The sequence below is a fragment of the Bombus flavifrons genome, chromosome 5, assembly GCF_040668555.2.
Source record: "Bombus flavifrons isolate JBK064 chromosome 5, iyBomFlav1_principal, whole genome shotgun sequence".
In the NCBI taxonomy this organism is placed as follows: Eukaryota; Metazoa; Arthropoda; class Insecta; order Hymenoptera; family Apidae; genus Bombus; species Bombus flavifrons.
The window spans coordinates 16,463,754-16,487,174 of record NC_138446.1 but is presented as its reverse complement, the minus strand read 5'-3'; the positions used below and the strand labels follow the sequence as shown (position 1 = coordinate 16,487,174).

Below are 23,421 nucleotides of genomic sequence, written 5' to 3'. Positions count from 1 at the left end.
GATATGTGGGTCAAAGTCATGTCCTCGGCGAGGCCAAGAAGCCACTTAGCTCGAAGCGGCCTAGTCTCCCTGTTCGTTACGATCACCTCCAGGCCAAGTTTGGTTGAGATGAGCGAGTCTTTATTTATGGATCGGTATCGTTAAGCGCGTTAATCCATACGAGTGCTTTCTTTGAGTTCGTCAATTCGCATTCATAGACACGGAGTCGTGCGGATTCGATTATCTTTCCGTGGAAGCGACAATTCTCCGATGTCCACCGAAATTTTACATAGTCTTTATCTTTGTATTTTTACAACTATCATATTCCCGATAAAAAAGAAATTTTACATTACGCGTATATCAACGAATAACCGATAAAAATAGAAACAAGATCTCGAAGAATTCGCGAACGAGGAATAGAAAAGTGAAGACGAAGATTCAGATGCATTGACCACATGATCGCGACCATCTTCGCAAAAACTTGAACTTTCCACTCGTCAGATCTACGCATCTACCGTTACTTTGCAAATGCTCGGATTTTTCTCGCGTTAGAAGGAAACAGCAATTATTAGATAATTCCGTTGCATCGAGAAAGGCAAGTTGATTCGGTTTAACGAAGACGTTTCTTCGTCTTTGCAGGTAACTTTCTTTTAATCGCGTCTCATAATCACGCAGAAGCTCGCGAAATTGTAGGGACGCAAAAATAGGGAGTTTAATGAAAGGTTCGCAGAGGTATACGTATAGGCGGCAGAAACGCCGTGAGAGAGCGGAGAAAGTAAACGCAAGTACGATGAGAGTTTCTTTAAAATAAATTTCCACCTGTAACTTCGTTTCTCTCTCTTTCTCTGTATGTGTACATTCATATATATTTTTTCAAATCGAATATTACATATAAACATATATACAGTTCACCACTATATTCTACAGGACGCGCGTCTACGGGGGCTAAAACAGAGAGTGTGTGTGTTCTTTTTAACTTAAGTATAAAGTAGGAGCACATAAGAAGGAAAATCGTTCGTAAGAAAAGAGCGGTAATATCTTTCGTTTCCGCGACGGGATCATCCACACTAGCAAACGTGTACACGTCCGTTCAACTTTACAATATCCGAAACCAAAGGTGAAGGGACGCGACACATATGGAGGCAAAGGATTCGTTGATCTCGTGGTGACAGCGATCCCTGCGATTCGATCGGCGTTGGGTCGCCCTATTGAAATTTGACTATGTAAAAAAAAAAAAAAAAGAAAAAAAAAACGAAGGAAAAAGGAAAATAAAAGACAAAACTGAGCGTGGATGGACAACACCTGCGCACACTTACGAGCTAGCGGTTCTAAAAGGTAACGAGCGCTTGATAGCTTGGTCGGCTGGCGGCGCGGCGCCTGTTTCTGGCTAAACGGTAAATACGTATAACTCGGTAACCTCGGTGAAATCACAATCGTCGTACGATTTACACACACACGCACGCACATATATATTATATTTATATCCATTTTGCATATACAACTCTACGTTTATATATATATATATATCTGTTTGATACATATATATGTATATATATATAAAAATTAAAACGGTACTTTTTCACGATCCGCCTGGTACACCATGCGCGGGGCTGACTATGTTTAGTTGCGATGAGTAGGACGACGCGCGAGAACTATCACCCCCGTCGTTTCAAGCAAACTCGATTTCGATGCATTTTGCGCACCATTTTCCCATCGAGTCGATGCTCGACAGACGAACGCGTTTAGGTGAGATTCTTCGTTGAAATTGCACGCAGATTGTTCGCGGGATTAGCTGCTTCTAGCGATTCGCCCATCGACGAGTTCGTCTCGGTTTGTCGCGATCGGTTTGTAACGATAACGCTCGTATTTAGATCTCGCGGAACTCGCCGATGCGCGATAAACTAATACCTTTGCGACGACTTCGACTAACTAAATTGAGCCTCGTTTCAAATTCTAGCAGCTATATAGGTACATGTATTTTATTATATTATAATTCGCTAATACGATTCGTATCGCTAAAATATCGCGTGTCGTACGTATATACAATGATTGGAAAACAGGAGTCGGGGAATCCGTCTAATCGCGTCTCGAAATCGAAAGGTAAGAGCGAGCATTTCCAACCTAGCCACACGATGGAATCGCAATTTCCAGCAGGGTTTGTAAAGCGTCGGATCTTTTTCGTACGATGTTTTTCCCTGTCCTCGTAACAACAGGCTGTCGTAATTCGAATCGTGCTAACCTGTCCAGTGAAATCACGCGTGCAAACTGGAACGAGATGAGATCGAAAAAACCGGCGCTCGGACGTGAGAACATGCCGCGATTTTGTGGATAGACTCGTCTCCGAGAAATTTCGCGGCCTCTTTTTTTTTTTTCAGGCAACTGGTCGACGGATCGCCTAGCGTGGAAACTAGCGACCACTCCAAACGGAGATTCGCGTATTTTTCTGGAAAGCGGTGGCTTCGGTTCGCTATTACGTTGAACGATTTAGAACGAGAAGAGAAGAATCGCGGTGTTAGTTTTATTCGAGGACACGCTCGTGTACGAGTTGGTTTCTGAAAACGAAACGAAGACAGAAGGGAGAGGAGATATTCGAGGAGTAGCATCTGCAACGGGATCGGGGTTCGGGGATCGGGGATCGACGAGTTAAACCGACTGCGGAATTTCGGTCGAAATACGTTCGATCGGTGACTGTGGGAGGTGGCGAGGAAACCGATTTCCAAGGCTCGAGGTTTCGATCGATCTTTCTTTCTCCTGGTTCGGACGTTCGTCCACCGTTCTCTTCGTCTGGATCTGCGAGGACTCGTCGATTCGTTCGTTCCTTCTCTCGGGTGTATCTCTCTGTTAACGTTTCATGGATGTCGAGACTCTCTCGCTTCGGTGTGACTCTTTTATTGCGTTTCACTTTCGCGATGAGCTTGCCCGTCCGATCGGGGCGTGGCAAAAGTGTAACGCAACAGAGGTCCGAGGCCATCGTCGGTCGGGATCGTATGCGTGAGGCAAGAAAAACAGGGCCTGCCATCCTCTCTCGAGGCTTCGTTCGCGTAGCGCCGCGGAGGAGAGAGATATCTATACCGTAGAAGCTTAGTCACACCTCGGGCCACGTCCTCGTAACGCGTTGCATCGATCTCCTTACGAAATCGGTTCGCTCTTAAAATGGATTTTGTGAACACACACGTCGTTGCATGCCGCGCGCGGATCCTCCGATTCCAGATGCGCATGCTGATGCATTGACGAAAGGAACTCCACCGCCTCTCTCTCTCTCTCTCTCTCTCTCTTTTTCTCTCTCTCTCCATTTCCCGACTTCCAGACAAACTCCTGTCGACCGTTTCGTAGCTTCGCATCGTGAAATAAATTTCAATGTTTCAACTCTGTCGCCAATCTTCCGGTTATTGGTATTCAACATTCAGTAGAATTCTAGTTGCAAAGTTTCCTACGAAAGTTGCGTCGAGCAAAAGCGACGTTAGTTTTTCCGTCGTTTACGATTCCAGGGACGATTTTATCGCGTTTGTTTGTTGCAATGCGTTGCATTTGCCAGTCGATGACGATTTTTATCGGCTAGATATCAAGGTCGCGGTTGTTCGAGGTTCGCGTTTCATTTAGTCGGAGGCTCCTGTAATTTAGAAGATCGCCGACATTTCGAATTAGAAAGCGCAAATAGTTTCTCACGCGTCACCACTCGAATCCTCCGTGCCACCGTTTCTTCGGATTCCTTGGGAAAGAATACGCCCAGGCCTCTCCTCGTCGCGCTTTTCGCTTAATCGCTCGTCGATCGTATTTACCAAGGTCAAGATGATCTCCTGACCGCGTGGTTCGCCATATCGTGCACCTCTGCACCTGCGCTACTTACAGTGAATGTCGGTACATGGTAGAAAGTACCGATAAATTGCCACCTAGTACCGCGCCGGCAGCCGATTCGATCGCTTCCAACCTCCCTCTCGCTTTTCCACTCGCTTCCCTCTACTCTCGTGCGCTTTAATTTCCTTAATTTCCATGTTTCCGAAGCGAAATTCCTTCCTCGCTAATCTTCTCGCGGAATTTTTCGTTTCGCTAGCGTTTCGATCTTTGGTACCGTGATTCCACGTTTCTCGCACCGAGTTTCCTCTCTTGCCAATCGCCGAGTCGTTGCTCAATGATCCACCGCGCCGTAAATACGAAACCCGGCCAATTTCATTCAATCCGTGCAAGATGAGTGCAAAAAACGTCCAACTTTCCACCAGCCGGATTTCTAGCGGATTACGAGTCGCCCACGTAACCATCCGGTGCCAATTTTAGAAGCGTTCGTACGGTACTCCGTTGGCTGGCTGTTCGATCTAGATCGAGCGTAATTAATCGAAGCGGGTCCCGCTTACTCCCAAGGTCGAAACGCCACCCGTACGCTCGCGTCGATTAGAAAGTTCAGATGAATTCGTAACCACGAACGGAAAGCGATCGGATCGTTTCGCCCCGGGTACGGTTTCCAGCGACCATCCGCAGGAAACGAGGGGCACGTAGGATCGTGTGGGATCCGGCCGATGGCGCCTTTACCAGCTTCATCGAGTCATTCTGGTAATGGTCGGCTACAGGAAGCTGCTTTTCCTGCGTGCTTTCCCACGTATTCGGTATTATTTATCTTCGATATAAGATTCATCCTAAAGCGCGCCGCTAATTTCTCCATCTTTGCATAATCCTCTAATCCGTTTCATCTTTGCATAATCGTTTCATCGGTTTAAACTTTGCGTAATTTCTGCGCGTTCAATTTTTCTAATTCGATAAATGAAAGTCGACGATACGGACGGCTATAATAATCCGCGGACAACTCGAATGGCAAGACAACCCGTTCTTTCGATAATTTCTCGCTTTATGAAAACCGTTCCACGCTCTGACGTCGCGCCTCCAACTTCCTCAATGACGAACTCGACGAAGAACTTAACGACTCGTGTCGCGGGCGTCGAGTTTCTCGTTCTTTCCGGTCGAGGACGATCGACGACCGCACAGATCCGCCCATCGATTTCTATTTCATAGCCGGTGGTCGGTGATCGACACCGCTGATTAGGATCGAGGCGATGAAGTGGTTGAAATTCACTTTCTAGGTCGTAAAATCGCGAAGCGTCGTTTTCAGCCATTCGGTATTTCCCCTGTGGTGCTTGGTATTGTTCGACGATTTCGTCTCCTGGTTGTTGGCAACAGTCGCTGGAAATTATCTAGCTTTGCCCTTCGAATCGAGCAGCAAATATTCTAACCAGAAGCTACGCGATTCCGCTAACTTGCTAATTTTGAAAACGGCTGGACGAGAAAAGAGGACGAATACGACGAGAATTGAGTTACAGTTTGTCAGCCCTCGCGCGTTTATACACGTTCCGTGTAAATTAATCTTCAAAGTACAGAAGGGTATTGTACTTTATAGAATTATATAAAATTTTGTTTTCGATCGACGATAGTATAGTTCCTTCCATAACACTGCCTTGTCGATTAATTTAAAAACGGAATTGCACGTATTTCATTAGTCCACCTTGCCCTACTGGAACATAATAATAATCTGACGTCTAATGGTACTAAGATACTACTTAAAGTCGAGTTTAATCGTCCGCCTCGGCTAATTGTAAGTCTCTGCGCATCAAATACTTCGGAAAACATTTCAGGCACGTTCTGTAAGGCACCTCTTCGTTTGATCAACGTCTGAACACGATGAATTCTAGTTACCAAGTGTTAGAATTACACGAGAATGTAAAATTAGCGAAACAAGTCCGTTGCGTAAAAGTAATTCGTCAACGGTAAGATCGATACTTTGTCCTCGGGTAAACGGGCCGCTATTCACGAGCGATGGTTCGGTCGTCCAACGAACGGATGGCGACGTATCGACGAAACTTGGAATCCCAAGGAACCGTATCGATTCGGGGATACTTCGATGTCTAATTAATCGTACCCGACGAGGAATCGTCGGACGTACGATCGGATTCCCCGACTCAGGTGTTATTTCCAGGGGACAATGGCGGTGAATTAATTTCTCGTTGCTCCTCTTGCACGCTCTCGGGTCTGCTGGCGGTGCTGCTCGACCTTGAGCTCAGGTTATCCCTGTCGCTGAAGTAGGAAGAATCGCCTCTCTTCTCTTCCAGCTGAAGTTGTTGTTTGTCGTTCCTGAAATCGTCTCCTCCATGACCCAGCAGACCGGGGAAGTACGGTATTCCTTGTCTCTGCGAGGTGATCTTGCCCATGAAGCTGCGAATCTCTTCGAAGTAAGACTCGTCCGCTCTCGGCAATTGTCCGTGGTACCTCGATCTAACTTCGTCCAGTATCGTCGGGCCATCGGCGTCGTGTTTCTTCAAGTGTCTGTCCAAGTTGGTCTGCTGTCCGAAACATCGTTCGCACAGCGGGCACTTGAACGGTTTTTCCTTGTTGTGGATATTCCTGACGTGACGTTGAAGGTTGCTGGAGATGCTGAAGCTTCTCTCGCAGTACTTGCACTTGTACGGCTGCTCGCCGGTGTGCGTCCTCAGGTGCCGCGTCAGGTTCGCCGATCTGGGGAACACTTTACCGCAGAATTTGCACGAGTATCTGTCCTTCGGCTTTAGACCGGCTTGAACGCTGATGGAGTAAGGTGGAAGATTGGAAGCTTGTTGTTGCTGCTGCTGTTGCTGTTGTTGTTGACTCGAGTGACTTTGTTGCTGTGGCTGATGTTGCTGGCCACTCGAGGGACTCGGAACTCTCGCGGCAGCCTGAGAGGAAGAGGACGACGTGGAGGAAGTGGTGGAAGAGAATCTGTTCGGTGGCAATGGTACCATGGTCGGTAACGCCCGCACTTGGATTTTAGGTAGATCTGGTACCGACGAACTGTGATGGTGCGACCGGTACATGGCTTCGAGGACCAACGGATGAACGGCGTGATGCTGAGGAAACAGAACCGTATGATAGGGAAGACTTCCGCCGAGACTATTTTGGTTCAGAACCTCTATCTCGTTCTGATTCTCGTCCGTGAGTCTTTCCTTCTTGTGATCGACGCGAAGATCCAACGGTTCGCAGTCGAGATCCTCCTGATGATGAGATTGAGGTGGTCTAGCCGCCGGACTCATATGGGGCTGTTGCCGGTGTTGCTGTTGATTCGTGGGACTCGACAGGCCACGACCGTGGCCGTGGCTCAAATCGTATGGCAATTCTTCAACGTCCGGCACGCGAACGCTCAACGGATAGATGCTGGCTTGCTTCGGGCTGATGTGGCCCGGCATTTTTCTCGGACTCGAGTCTTTCTCCCGCATGGCTGGAGGGTACTTCGGGTCGTGCAACAACGTTGGGGGCAGGGGAATGTTACCGAGATATCCGCTCATCACACCGCTTCTGTCACCCTCGGCTTTGCTCCTGCTCGTCGCTCGGAATGATCTGAAACGACCGACAAATTTTTTACAGTCACTGAAAATAAATTCAATCGAAAATCGAACGTTTACATTGCAATTTAATTTTCAATCTTCGTCGTTGTTTCGTTGCTGCGACAACGAGAAAATTTACAATGAAAGAATGCAAGTATCGTACCAGACACGTCTCGTTCGGATCACCGACAAAAACTGATACGATTTACCGAAAGGTTTTCGTTTCTGCCAGATACACGAACTTATCCTATACGTCAAAACGAGACCTACCTAAGTAACGTACGAAACTGAATGCGATACATCAAAGCGTCAACCATATCGTGATGAATGTTCTTTCAGCCGGAGGCGATGATAGCGACACGTTTTTCGAAGCCGTAGAAATTAATCTTCCGATCATTCAAATTGCTCGCGTTTTTGTGTATCGACGTCACGCTGAACGATATTGAGATACTTTGGTAACGAACGCGCGTCGAACGTACAGCACCGACGATTTCTACCATGAAAGATTGCGAGGAACAAGCTGCGAGGATGTATACGAAGTTCTTAAGTATACGATCTCCACGTAACGGAACTCTAGTAGAACGTACAACGATCTAGCTTTAAAACGAGACACGTGATACGAGAGATTCATAGCCAGTGACATAATCGACGTGTTAACCGTTGGTTCAAACTTCTTTTTACAGCACGTGCTATCTATCTTAATCAACGGACATCGTATTCTCTTGATTTTGATTTCGATCTTACGAAACCGATCTCCGGGCAGATCCGTCTGTATAATGTACACGCGTAATGTAAAATCGCTCGAGCGAATCAACAAGAAAAAGCTGTTTTATTTCTTAAATTACGATTTTATAATCCGACTGCATTTAAAGAAATTGGGGTGCAGCAGATAAACACGCTGCTCGTGCAACAGAGATTGCAAGAAAGTTATATGATACATGCTGCAACGAAGACAGGTTGTCGCGTTAATGTTTCCTTATCTGGCATCGAAATCACCGCGCGTAAATCGTTACTTATGCGCGCGTTAAAGTCTTCGCTGGGCATATCATTTCGTACGAAATTCGCCCGTTTCGTTTTCCACCGTCGTTCGCTCTGCCGAAGGTAAATCGAATTCTTCGATCGATCTTCGACGAAGGAAGTTCTCGCTAATTCGAGAAATCGAAGAATCCTTTCACAGCCGGTGTCGTTTCACGCGAGTCGATCCAGTTACCGAAGAAGCTAATCTTCAGCTGGTTGTCCAGTTCCAACGAAAGAGAAATCCGCCGGTGACAGGGTTGGCGACGGGTGAGGGGGGAAGGGGGACGAGACGGAGGAGCGAAGGGGACCGAGGGAAAAGGAGGAGTTGGCGACGGTGCAAGAACCCCGTTCCGGCGTAAAAGGAGCAGGAGCAAAAAGCTCGCGACCGACAATAGTGAAAAGCGTTAATTACGAGTATAGAGAACGCGACGAGAACTGTTAGGTATTCGGTTGGAATCGAAAGTGTACCGAACGGTTCGGAAACAGCGATCCCTCCCGGACGATGTTCGATGATCCAGAACGGCCGAACGGTTTCGTTCGCGAGTCGTTAACCCATCGTTGCGTGCAAAAACCGAGATAAATTCCTCACCGGGAAAACGGTTCTCTCGAGCTTCTTTAATGACACTCCTAGCCTTTATTACCGGAATTATCGATGGACAGCGAGAAAGCCGCTAATTCTGAATTCCAACGATAAGAGATAGTAACTGGACCGTTCCCGTTGCTTTCCTCGCGTTCTCCGCGAATCGTATTCGTTGCGAAGAGAGCCGATAGGCATAGAGACGCGTCATCCGTCTAGATGTCGTTGATTAAGTTCGATTTACATATCGTACTTTCCCTTGTTCCCATCCGAGTCAGCCAGCCGGAGAAACTCGCGTGTGCTAATCAGATTTTTCACGGGATACAACGTCGACGACGACGACGACGTAACGCGTCCAACGGCAGATAACACGATCTTAAAGGCGCCTTTTACGAACAGAATCTCTGCCTGTCGTTAATTCGAACGTTTGGTAGTTGGTGGTTGTTGGTTTAACGAGCCCGCTGCCGCTTAATCGACCGTGAGGCTTTCGACGAGAGCGCGCGCTCGTTCTCCCTTCACAGATTTCCGGTAACTTAATCGCGAGCGAAGCGTACTTCTCGGAATTTCGTTTCCCTCGAGCAAGCCCGAGGCACCGCTTTATCTCCCGAAAGGTGGAGTTTCTCCGAGCGACTTCGTGAGTAATGTCCACGGGAAACGGTAGCTGGTTCCGTGGAACGGCAGTCGAAACAAGAAGAAGAAAAGGCGGGGCACACGATCCTTAAAGACTGACATCTGTTACGTGAATCAAGCTCGACTGACGTTACCAGAGATCGGTCGAGATCCACATGCCGCCGGCCACGATCCAGTTTTCGGTTTCTAGAAAGTCGGGATGAGTCGGGCGTGGTTTGTCTCTCTTTCCCTCGTCGTTTCTTTCTCGTTCACCCTCTGCCTCTCGCTCGTTGTCGTCCTTGCCGGTATGATTTCTCTCCCGACATTCACCTACGTGTACCATAAGTGCGCCTCCAGGGCCGCATGCGGTCCACGTACATATTGCACAATGCGTTGTTTTTCGAGCGGTGTTATGCTTTGGCAACATCTTTTAACGTAGCGTTTCCACTCGACCAATTCCGTCCCGTTTTTATCAATTTTATGTATTTATGAATCTCGAATTTTACGAAACTCGACATTTTCTCTATCCTTCAAATTTCTACAATCCGACAATACTAATTTCTACGTCGTTTATTCGCGTTTACCTATACGTTGTTCCATTCTATATCTTAGTATCTTGATATTTCAGGATGCATCGATATCTCCCAACGCAACCATCGTGAGATTTTCTTATTTAATTATATCGTGTTTCGAATAAATAAAAATAACCGACGCGTTGCGAGCCAAGATCATTAATTCAACTTGCATGGGTTCCCTGCTTGCGCATGTATCTGAAAATCTTCGAGCGTTAAATGCGTCCCTGCGGCGTGGTAAACACCGTTCGTGTAACGCGTATAACCGTTCGCCACTTGTTACCCGAACGGACCACGTCCCTGGCCGGATTGTCAGGCGCAGGGAAGATTTCAATCGGTCGTTTCTTTTCGCGTGACGCAACTTTTCTGTTTTTTGATCGGCGAGAAAAAACAACGAGACAGTGGAACAGAGCAAAGAAAAAGAAAGAAGAAAGGTGTTTGAGATATTCAAATCCGACACTTTGCTGCCATTTTTACAGTTCGTTATAATTTTTCTTTGTGCGACTAACCTGTCCAACGCAACGAACTCCTATGTTAATTCAATATCTTGTTCATTGTTACGTGTTACGGTAGCAACAAATTGCTCTTCTGTTCTACCTTTATGAAACGTGTCTTTTTTCGAACCTACGATTCACCACATAAACGTAATATAACAAAAGATCGTTTAATCGTTCAAGCACGAAGAACGTAATCTGATACATTTTCAGCGAATGAAAAGTTAACGCTGAGATTTTTGCATCTGAATTTTAAATTAATAAACGCTCGACATCTCGACGCTGGACAGGTTAATTCGCACGAATGGTGCTTATTTGGCAAATTATCGACCAGGCTATGTTACTCAATGGCTTAAAAATCTTGCAGAATTCCGTTTTAAGATCGTGCTCAATGCGAGAAAGGTTCGTTCTCGCTACGGATTTCGGACGATCTTGATCCGCGAGCTGTCCCCTGTCCAAGCACTGTCCGAGTCGAGCGACATGGCGAAAAACAAGATGCAGGAGACGATGCGGTCGAATAAGAAGAAGCAAAGAAGAAGAAAGAAAGACGCGTCGATTCGTGTCTTTTCTTGTTGCACGGGGTCTCTGTATGAGGTACGATCGCTCCTGCCGATAACGGGGCCAAGAGGTGCCGGCATTTAATTACGACGCGGGCCCCTTTAACCACCGCCTTGTCGGAGATAAAATACGAGACGCACCACTAAATTCATACGGGCCGCGACACCGAAATATTGCTCTACGTGTGCGACAGGAGACCGCGTGTAATTTTCGGTTGGCCGTTGCCTCTTTTGCTATAAGTGTAAAATTGCTTCGATAGCCTGTGTCGCTGTTGTAACATTGTAATTGGCCGATCGGCACGCGTCAAATTTGCGTACCGTCGCTCTCGACCGATCGATAACGACGATAAAACAAATGGCAGCGTCGCGTTACGGGAATATCTTGGTCCGAACCCTTCGTCAACTTCCAAGGATTTATCGGGTAATTGGAGTTCGTCGGAAGATGGCCACAGAGCAAGTACAAAATTGTGAATCCCCCCTTAACTACCCATGTGAAATTCGAACCGTATTCTCCAAGTCGAATGGAACTTTGGTCATTCTCATGTACCCGCAAGGGTAAGTGGAAGTAAAAGTATCGCAAACATCAGTACTATAGGCGAATTCGAGGGAAGGTGGACAATAAGCGATCGCGAAACAGCGAGGAGGCAGTGAAAGGTGGTAAAACGATACAGAACAGCGAACGAGTGGCGTTCAGTTTCTGCGCCGCTTAATCGTTTTCAATGTTACTTTCATTCGGCCTGACAAGCGACACCGTTCATTATTCATCGAGCTTCGCGTTTCGTGCTTGCACCGGCTACTCTGACTGAATTAATTTGTCGACAACATTTCGTCCGGTTGCGTACGCGTACGTTGCGCGCGTGCAGCGCCGATAAATCCGACGATTATTATTTATGATTTCGCCTCCGCGGTATAAAAGCTCCGAGTCCGTTTCCTATGTCGGCTTGATCGCGCCCACGCGGTGTTTGGTAGTTAGCAACCTTGCAGCTTGTTCGCGCGTACGGCTACATTTCCGCGGAACAAGTGAAACGAAGGGAAAGGAGAACGACGAAAGGGAAAAAGCGAAGCAAGTTGCATTACGTCTCGGTTGCGAGACACGTATCGAAATGTCCTCGAGAATATCGAGTTTCTCTGAAATACTTGTTGCATAGCCTTGAGTTCGTCCACAGATCTTAAATCAACGAACGAAAGGTGGTTAGGTTAAATGGTTGCAACTAATTTACTAGTAAATTGGTTCGCGTCGAGAAAGTACTCCCCGCAGTAGAAACTGTCCGTTCCTGATTAGACGTGTCTGGGCTTTTTCTACTTCCACCGCGCTCGCGCCGCGTGCCACGCCAACGCGGTTCTGTTATTTTCATTTTACCGCAAGGTGTCTGCGTATCATATATAGAATAAATAAGATTCTAGCCAGAAAACGCACCTTGTCTACGTAATTTTGAAATGGACAACACGCAACCAGCGATATATTAATTGTGCTCGATATTACGAAACGCTTAAACAGGAGCTTAAAATAAGCGGGTCTCGGAGCTCCGGTAGGAATCCGGATGGAATTTTTACAGCTGGAAAAACGACAAAAGGAGAAGTGATTCGTCTTTTTTTTTTTTATTGTTTCGCTTCTATGGAAACACTGCCATAACGCGTCTCTCTAACCTTATCGGTTCTCCGAGTCAATCATTCTATTCGGATTGCGATGAATGGGTTAAAGAAATCTCTTGTTTGGTTTCCGGTACTTCTACAGACGGTCTGACCCTAATAGGTATTCAGCCATTAGGATCGAGCAAAGACAATGCCGTCAGAGATGACTGCAATCTCGCTTCCAAGGGAACGACGTATCATCCACATTCCTCTCTGTCTCGCTGGAAACCTCATTGAATAACAGTCTTACGTTGTTGAATTTCAGACACTTTCGAATCTGCATTTCAATCTGCGTGCTCGTTAAAGTAATGCGCTCGATTCGAACTAAATTCCAACGGAATTCGATAGAAAGTAAGAATCAAAAACGTACCCGATGCATAGTAAAAACATTTAGGTAGATCGGAGGCAATATCTTTGCGAAGAACAACAAACGAAACCCGCGTAATTTTTCCTGGTTCGAGTTCGGTTTAATTTGTCCAGTAGTTACGGAGCGAGTTAACAGCGATTCGTTCGAGTGAAACTAAACCGTGGTACAAGGTAGCTGCAGGTGCTCTCCTAACTAGGAAACTTCAACGATGATGTGTACAAATTCGAGAGCGTTCTCGACGTGTTCAATAACAAGAACAAGGATTTGCTGCTTGGAACATACGTAATTGCAATCGATAGATAGACGATCCTTCGTCGATGATTTTCCACGTAGTAATTCGCGGTCTCTCTCAAGCTACACGGACATATTTCGGAGTCCTCGGTATGAGATAACATTCGGTAATTTTCTCCGCTATTTCCACGATTTAGATAAATGCCCGACGATTGCAGGCGTTTCCTCATGAAATCTTAACTATCGGCGCGCCGCTGGAATTTCGCCTTACACTCTCACCGCGGTACTGCCGCGAGTTCCGCGTTATTCGTCGACTCGTTGGTAAAAAGGTTGACAAAAAACCAGCATAGAAGCAATGTAAAAAATATTAAAATGCGACAAGAGTACAGAGAGTATGAAAAAAGCGGAAGGTACGCAAGGAAATTTCTGCGTGGAGATACGATGTTTGATTAGAAAAATTAATCGGCTAATAATTCGTTGCTACAGGACAAAACATGGTAGTTACTTTCTCGCGGAGTTTGCCCCGTTTCGAGGCGAAACGCTAATTGCCTGAGGTTAGCCAAATATTTCCAGCCACGCCGGAAGAAGATTATGCCATTTATAGACGTTAGATCGAGGACTTGACAATGCTGGGCTGAGAATTTTTCTCATGGGTCGCGCAACGCAACGCGTTTAGACCGCATCTGGTAACAGTAACGGCCATTTGTCTGCAAATTACGCGATAACAGAGGGAACCACGCGAAGAAGAGACACGCGAGTTAGAAACGGGAAAAGAAAGTAACTCGTGTCCATGGAAAGGAACTTCCCCTCGAGACGCTTCCTAATCGCAATTAATACAATTATCATAGTAGAATTCTGCTGCATGTGGATGCAACTTCACCGAGAAAAGAATTTCCATTCTGCGTAATTTTGGAATTCGAACGTTTAACAACGAATTTCCGTATATTCTGGTCGAGTAATTGTCGAAGATTAGCTACAACGACAGACACAAGTACTTTTGAATAATTTTTCGACGTTCAATACGATATCCGTGATAAACTTTCGATTTAACGATCCATAATGTCAACTGTACCGCGCCTGAACCTCACAGGCAGTCGAGATTTCGTAAGAATCTTCAGGCGACGTTAAAGTGGCGCGAGAGGTGTCGAAAGAAGCAGCTCCCTTCTCGATCCGCTATCGGAAAATTGTTCGGAGCGTTGCGTTTCCAAGGAAGCCAGCTGACGAAGAGAAAGGAGCGGCAAACGGAGGAAGGGTTCGCCGAAACAAAGACATCAAACGATTTACTCCGCCGTTAGACAGGTCGACCGAGTAGACCACAATCGGTTTCTCTCTGGTTCCAACCACTCGAAAATGCCCTCTGGTCGACATCCGAGTTTGCGAAATCGAACGTGCCCGATAAAATCGATCAAAACGATACGCCATAGAGTGTTTTAGAGCTATTAGAGTTTTTTCTATTGATTATTAGCAATCAAATTCTAGTGGTATTTAATTTTAGACGTTTAATAGCTTAGAAACTCCCTCTTTACGGCGTTATGGATAGCCTGATGTCGACGACACGCGTGTCTCACCGCATTGAATCGCTGCATCCGGTGGTCGTTTTTGTCACTCGATCGAAAGTGTACTGGACGCATGCACTACTTATTTATTTATCTTTGTTTTGTTGTTTTGCCAACGACTGCACAGCCTTGGCGATAGTCGAAGAAAGTTATCGACAGCGTCGTTTAGTAAGTTTTACTATCGTTCGAGTCGCATTAAAAGATCACAGACGAGTTCTTAAATCGTTTACGGACGCACAATGGACATTATTCTGTCAGGAGAGGTCGTTGACACTGATAATGGAAATTTGTGGCGACGATGGTAAATCACAGGAAAAAGAAAGAACAGAAGGAAAGAGAATTCCTGATTCCAGGTAGGACGATGGGACTCGCAGATAAGGGAAAAGAGGCAGCGTCAAAAAGCTATCGGTTATGTAATTGGTATATTTCGGGCGATTCCACGACGCTCGTGACCGAGATACGAAAATTACGTATGGGAGCGCACCTTCTTCCCGGCTAATAGGCGATTGTGATTTAAAAGGAGTGAAATCTGTGGCAGATGAGAAAACGAGCAGCGCGACAGTATAGAAAATAGACGCGGGGAACGCCCGTGAGCGACGCCACAGCGAGATCGATGACCCGCTGTAATTCAATTCGACGTATTAGAAAGCGTCTTTTAATTAATGCGTAGCGAACGATATTGGCGGCGAGAACGAGTACACAGTTTGGTAAAGCTCCTGGTTGCCGTGATTAATTGTAATCGCTTCAACTAGGGGTCCAGTCGTGGAACGAGGCTGTCAGAACGTGGTCCGTAATTAGAACGGCGTACGATCGAACTGTTGCATAATCGATGACTGTGGTGTGGCCTAAATTCACCTTGTTCGATGTATGTATTCGAGGTATTCGTAACCGAGCAAAATGTGCTGTACGAGCCACCTCTTGCTCTAATCAGGCAGATTCGATCATTCTGTTTTCCCTACCATTCGCGACGATGTTTCTTTCGAGTCCACGTGTCACGTATCTCTCTATCTCGTGTCGCGTACCATGGAATCGAAACGAGACTTCCTTCCGACACACGGAACTCGACGAAATGAATTCCGTGCCCTCGCGGGACGCGAAAGCGACGGAAAGAAATGTGCCAGGGATGGCAAAGAGCGGTCTCGTCAACGATCGTAACCGCGGAGAAAGGGGAACGCACGGGGGGACAGAGATGGTTGACTAACAAACGATGATTTCGTCCCGTGTCGCGTGAATATTTCATGAGAAAACGGTCGAAGAATCGATGCCACGTAGAACCGAGAGATCGAGGGATGGACGCGTTTAGAGATAACGAAACCGGAGTAAGAAAATGGACGAGGAGAGAGGCACGATGTCGCGGAAGAGGCGTGTGAAAGGGTGTCGCGACGGGTCTGCAAAGAAAGGAAGGGAGATGAACGAGCGACAGAAGAAAGAATCGGGCCAAACGCTAGCCAACAACGGGCCCCAAGGAAAATTCATGAAAATCTATTCCTGATTTTGTGACCGATCGTTGTATATATTTATACACGGTGTTGGCCAGGGTCCGCATCGATATCGGGGATTACCAACTTTCCACGAAGTGACACGAACGCTGTACAACTGCGTCGTTCCTCGTAGCCTGTGCCTCGTGTCGCAAACGGGCAATTTCGCGCGTTTCGCGGAAATCATTCCACTCGTGGAAACAACGATTCCCCGGTAGAAGTTTCCGATCTGACGCATTCTCCGTAGAGAACGAGGAAATCGAAACGGTTTACTAGCACCTTTGACTTTACCTGATTTTACGAGAATCTGCGTGTACGCATTAACTGATAGTTTCACGCTGAAGAATAATTGTGTATTCCAGGAACATGTAGAATGCCCTAATGGACACGCGATGTGATTCCAAATTGCTTGGCTGAGAGACAGAACCAACCGTGTCCTTCCAAGGCCACCGGTAGCCAATCATTTGCGAAACGAGCGTAAATTAAGGGATTCTCGCGAGGATCGATGGAATTCGAAGAAAAGGATTCCCAATGTTTTTTCTGCTCCTTATGTGGAAAGTGGCGAAAGTGGATCTATTCGTCGTTTCGTTTCTGCAACCAACGCAACGATTCAATTTTCTGACAAGTCTACTCAACAAATTCATTCGTGTATTTATATCCTCGAAAGATTGCTATTGAATAGCCTAAAAATTTGCTCCTATAAGAACGACTGGTTTCCCTCGTGTAAAAGACCTTCGATCAGGCATAACCTTCGATCGTGTAAATGGATGCACGTGCGTTTGCCGCGTCGCATCGCGCTTCGTCAGTAGTCAGCTGTGAATCTAACATTTCTCGTATGTAACTTTCAATAGATATTGAACGTAGATGGAATAAAAATTATCTAGACGCTATTCAGATAATGACTCGTGGTTGGATAAATTTCTGGGGAGAAAAAGTACACGGTTTAACATGTACATAAACGACTGTCAACAGAAAAATATTTTCTGTCACTTTTCAATCAAACGTTGTTCAATAGCCAATTATACCATTCAAAGTCTGAACGTTAAAGCTTCTCTCGAACGAAGTGACCCTCGAGCACTCCAACAGTTGTTATTCTCAAGAACATAATAAAGTTGATCCAGTCGGCAGTCAGCAAAATACGACATAGCTGATCCATAGTCCGTCCTAGAGTCAAGGTACACTGGACCATAGAACTAGGAGATTACTCCGTGTTTCTCCAGTCATCCTTATTTTCCCAACATGGTCGTCCGCGCATGATTAATCGAACGTTCCAAGTTAGGCAAACGTTATCGGCGCAACAGCGGTGGTGAACAACGAGGAAGAGACAAAGAGCTGTGATTCGATCGAGAAGAGGTCTGGTCTAGCGGTAAGGTGGCCACGAAGCGGCAACAAGCCTATCGAAAACGCGATCATCGAATTCCCACGCGCATTAAATTATCACGTATTAAAACGGTTATCATGTAATATTATCTGGCCAAGCGTTCGAACATTCAGCAGAAATATTCAACAGCTCTGATCAATGATGGAGTTCTAATTCGGCGTTCGCATTCGTTAAGACTGCGCTAGACTCGATCGTAGTGAAATTAATATAAAGCCAGCGTAACGACTGCTTAAGGATATCGAGGCTAGTTGCGCAGATAATTACTTGCGTATCGACGCCGATTATGGCTGGGGAGAAGCCTCTTTCCTAACAAATCTAAGCTCGACTTTTGGCGAGAGAGTCGCACGACCAAAGGTTCATGCGAGATTCCTTTCATAGTAGTTATAGTTGTTTCGATTTTCGCTGTCACGTCACAAGTGCAAGATTATGACCTCAAACTGAAGTTTTCAACGTCATTTCGAATCTGTGTCTCTTGTGCGAAACGATCGAGCATGGAGAACTTCGATGCATTCGATTGAATTGAATTCGCTCGTTTGGGATCATAATGTCGAAGGTCTTGGTTTCGGAAGTTTTCACGACGAATATGCCGACAAAAGATTGCAACCTTTTTGCACCAGCTATAGTATCATCTCGCAATGTTTTTGGTCGCTTTTTGCAATGCTCATAAATCGAAACGCGACAAGAAGATTGCATATTCATGCTAACGTGCGATGATCGCTTCGCGCTCGTAAAAATGCCAGGTTCGTACTTTGACTGAATACGCACCATGCACGTGTCACGTCCGTTTACATTAAATCATCAGTTTATGAACTTTTTTACTTTCCTTTTTTCTTTCTGTTCGATCTGCAACATTAAAGAGTATACCGTGTGCAAAGGTGCAAGAAAAGAACATATACCTTATTTGAACGGGGAAGGAAAAAACGACCTCATCCACCTTTCCACTGTGCAGGAAACGAAAGCTCGTTTTTTTTCGCAAGGACAAAGTACGAATGGTTTTTCTCGTTCTCGGATCAGCTCCAGCCTCGACTCGTGGATGTTTCCCCGGGAGGAAAGTAGGCGTGTGTCGCTCGTCTACGATAGGTGGGATCACCGCGACGGGACGGCAATGAGCTTAACAATGGCATTGCGGTACTGCTCGAATTTAATTTGAAAGCAGCGAAGGCCCATTGTACGTGTACACACAAACGGACGTATAAATAGACGCGGTCGGTGCGCGTGCCCACGCAACAACAGCTTTATGCCACCGAACATCCCCGTCTCCATCTTCCTCTCCCTTTCTTTCGCTCTCTCTCTCTCTCTCTCTCTCTCACTACTTGTACCGAGTCGAATTTACATTTACAACCGCGTGCGCGCGTCTTCTAGAATAAGAACGTATAAATTCTCGTTAAATGCGATTCTCCGAGACTTCGTTCTGTCGCCTCGGTTTCATCTGGACACTCGCGTCGCGAATTTAACAGTACCTAAATGCTGCCAGCGTAGACGTATCTCGCATGGCGATAGTTTTTGTTTATTTTAGTACCTAAGATGGGAAGATTAATTATGTCTTCTTGCTGATATTTACGTATTTACGCGATTAAAGCAATACTTAATGGAAGAAGGAAACTTTTATTTGGATGGCATTAAGTTAATTACGTCGATGAAAACATGAATGCGCATAGACGTTCGCGATCTAATAATAATGCTATCTTTTTCATGCTTGTAAATTAAAGTTGTTTATTACGTTTAATGTGTAGGGGAACTTAATAAGTTAGGAGATTAGAGGCGTTTTACGATAGCTTTCGAGATAACGGATAAATAACGTAACACGATGACAAGCGGGGCGGAAGGGGGGCACGAAAGATGCCACGAGGAGACGGCGTTGTCGTTCAGGAACCGTTTTATTGCCGTTTGCGCCAGTCCAGAGGCGAGGACATTGTTCGAACCTCTGGGAGTCTCTCATGATTGTCGTGCTTTTTCCATTCTCGTAATAGTGGTCGTATTCAAATAACGTCGGTACACGTTTACGCATCGCGATCGTTGGGCAATCGGAAAAAAAAAGAAAAAGAGGAAGCGACCTGCAGTCGTTCGTGCAACTTCGCTCCACTTGACACCGACGTGCCACATTCGATTCTCTCGAATCGCCTTTCTTCTCGTTACGCGGCTGCATATTCTTCCAAAAACGTAACATCCACAAATTTATCACTCGCATTGTTCGCAGTTGTCCGTATCGTTTGCTCGCGAGATAGTTTGATCCATCGAACGGAGTCGTAGCAATTTTCGTAACTTTCGGGCGACACGAAGAATGTATCCAACTCGATACAGAGTGAAAAAGGAGTTGCATTATAAACGCATAAACGCGGAAAATTCTAAGAGCTAAGCATTATAGGCATCGCCGTCCCTCATTGGATCGCGATAAATCCGGTGTAGTCCGATTCGCATCGTCGTCGATTCCGACGTTATCGATCAGCAGAGCGTTAATCGTACGAAACGTCCATGTAAATTACAGAGCGAAGCTGCTGGAAAAAAATCGAACAACAGTCGCCTGTGAGTTATTACGCAGACAGAGGAGACGCGGTCGCGAGGAATCGTTAATGGCACTTGGCGAGGATCGAACGGCGCGGTGGCGGGAACGGCGTAACCGGTTGAAAAGAAAGAAAATAATGGAACAGTGAGTGTGAGCGAGAGAGAAGAGGGGAAGGAAGGCCGATGCTATTGGTTTCACGCGACCGTTAACGGTCTTGTCGGTCTATTTCGATCGCGGCGTGGCTCCTACAACAAAAATTGAAGCGCCTCGCCGCTGATTTACCTGTTATCAATTAACTGTTAACGTTGCTGCACGTTCGGAACCGTAAGCGCTGCGTGCACTATCGTACCCGGCCTTTTCTCTATGAATAATGTATCTCGGTTCGGGGAATTCGTGGCATTTAATCATTGAATCGTTAAGAGACGGACGATCGACTTGCAAAGATTTATGCGATACCCACGAATATTCCTGCACCGTCATGAGAATCTTCTGTCGTGCCTGATGACCTCCTTCGATTCGGAGCAGGCGACACGCGTTGAATGTCGCGCCGCTTCGCCCGTACTCTCTGACAATGTTATCGATTCTTAAAAAATGCTCGTTAAACGATCGTAATATCTTGAATTCCGGCAAACGCTATGTCGCGTAAATTTTATATTAGTTTGCAAACTTCTATTCCTATTATGTGTTCAAATATGTTAATAGCCACGGTGGACGATAAACGAGAGAGAAAAGAGCCGGTGTTACAGGGCGAGGATTCCGCTGATAATACACAATAAAATAAATGAACAGGTCGTAGCATAAATGATGCGGAAGGTTCGTTGCAAATATTTATTACCTTGCAGCAGCTGTTAGCTTCGATACACGTGCGGTTAATGGCGCCGTATTTATAAAGGGAATGAAAAAAGATATGATCGGTAAATAGGCACGTTTTGAATTGGAAAATAGCTGTCGTAATAGCGTAATAGTTAGACGGGATAATTATTTCGACAATCGTACAACCGGAGCAACTTTTCAATCGAAACATGCTATCGCGCGTTACAGGTAGCCAAGATTATGTAACGACTCTTTATACGTGTCAAAAGTTTCCTGTTTATTGACTTAGAAGTTGTTACACTTACCCGTAAACTATATTAGATTATCCATCATGTTGCGCAACTATTGGCGCGATATTTTTGAAAAGTAAACAACAATATGATTCTCAAACCGGTTACTACTAAATCGTCCTCCAGGAATAAACGATTTTTCAAAGTTTCGCGTAAATCGAGCGTCTAACCGCTCACATTGCGCCAAGTTATCTCGTGGCAGCCGCGATCCCGCGAATGGGCGCAGCCCCTCGCCAGTCCGGAGGCGCGTAAATTTATGAACGAGGAAACGGCAAGGATCGCGGCGGGAACATAGCTTTTGCGATGTGTCTCGTTGGTTGAGCGGCAGAACGAACCGTTCGGTGATATAAGGACGAGCGTGGGCGACGCTTACTTTTCAAGCGGAATCGCAAACGCGACTTCGAAACTGGTTCCAAGCGAATTAGACGGCCGCGGGAGACTCGCCGAGTGAAACTCCGCGTCGTCGCTCGTGCGTTACGGAAAACGATCTATGGATCTATTTGTTACACGGATCATTTTTCATCGTGCCAATATGTCCGATGATGAACGGCCGATTTTTTACGCGGCATCACACGATACGAACCTATCGCCTAATAGGATTTAAGTCGCGAGTCTATTTAATTTGTTGCCGCCTTGAGATTTGTATCCGTAGGATAGGATTTCGCGAAGGTAGAAAATTCCATTTCCTACTTGATCTCTGAAAGATATATCTTTGAGAAGCGAATATTCGTCGTTTTGTACGTAACGATAGCAGAGAAAGGAGCCGCAGGAGTACGAATCGAGATTTTAGATACGGCGAGGTGGTCGATAGGTCGGTAGCCGGTTAAGGAAGCAAACGTCTCAATCGATTTCAGGTTGACGCGTTTTCTTTTTCGTGATCTTTGCTCGTTTCACGCGACAGACGCTTCGAGAAATCGAACGCGATCGGGTGACTTCATAAATATTCAGAGGCGCCAGCCGAGCTAAGCCTCGCCACGGGAAGGGAACGAGATCGGGCGAAGAAGAACAAATAGATTTACCTTATGCGTCATTCCATGACCTTGAAGCCGGGGGTAGTAGTCGACTGCACTTCCGGTGAACGGTTTCTCACTTTCCCCACTTGTTTCGTTGCGATTTTTCCCCCGTTCGATCAAACTCGTTTTCCTTTTTTCCCCTTTGATCGCGCGTTCGTAACAGTTCGACGAGTTCACCACAGCTCCACGTGAGAGAAAGAGAAGATAGAGTCAGTCAGTCGAGGGAGGAAGAGAAGAAGAGGTAGAAGAAAGCGAAGAGGAAAAATAGGAGGCACTCCGGTTTCAACAACGGCACACTATCCTCACACTCGAGCACTCTTCTTCTTCGTTCATCGATCATCCGCGGATCGTTATTCTACGAGTATCCAGATCGAAACGTCCGATCGAACATCCTGACGGTGATTGCGAGGCTCCGCGACGGGAATCTGCGTTCCAAGAGCGTGCCTCGTGGCGGCGCGGCGGCGACCACGTGTTCGAGCGACAGATCGCGACGCGCTTCCCTCGCTTTCGGTGCGTGTCACGCGACAAACGCTGTTCCAGCGGATCGTTTCTAGGTCATCCGGATCACCGAATCGACGTGGAACGGGATAATTATCCTAGAACTGTGTGTCCTGTTTCCGTGCTTTTGACTAGAGATAGTCCTCCTTGCGAAACTGTCGTCACTCGAACGGATGAAACGATCTAGGGCCACGCGACGACCAATCTTCACGGATGCACCTACGATCGTGTAATCGATGGATGTTGCACGCGCGACCGTCGTGTATCCTGTCCGGTCGGTGACGGTGACGGTGGCGTGGTATCGTGGATGCGGAAGGTGTTTCGGCGGGGCGATCGTGGTGTCCCGCGTGATGTTTCCGATCGATCGCGTGGATCGCGTGTCGTGTCGACAGGACAGCCGAGTCCTGACTGGTTGGTTCCTCGACTGGAGAGCACGGAGAAACGGAAGGAGTCAACCACGTTGCTCAGCACCGTCCGGCGATCGTTTGGTGCTCCTTGTCCAGGTCCTCTCTCGAGG

At 46.5% G+C, this 23,421-nt stretch overlaps 1 protein-coding gene across 1 annotated transcript; it reads right to left on the bottom strand.

Moving 5' to 3' along the window:
- Positions 1–1,092: 1,092 nt before the first annotated feature.
- LOC138180225 (MDS1 and EVI1 complex locus protein EVI1-A) lies at positions 1,093–23,406 on the bottom strand. Its single transcript, XM_069113870.1, has 2 exons — positions 22,413–23,406; positions 1,093–7,329 (listed from the first exon to the last, which is right to left on the bottom strand). Exon 2 carries the CDS (start codon positions 7,275–7,277, stop codon positions 5,922–5,924), a length of 1,356 nt encoding a protein of 451 aa, XP_068969971.1. The 5' UTR covers positions 7,278–7,329; positions 22,413–23,406; the 3' UTR covers positions 1,093–5,921.
- Positions 23,407–23,421: the final 15 nt, after the last annotated feature.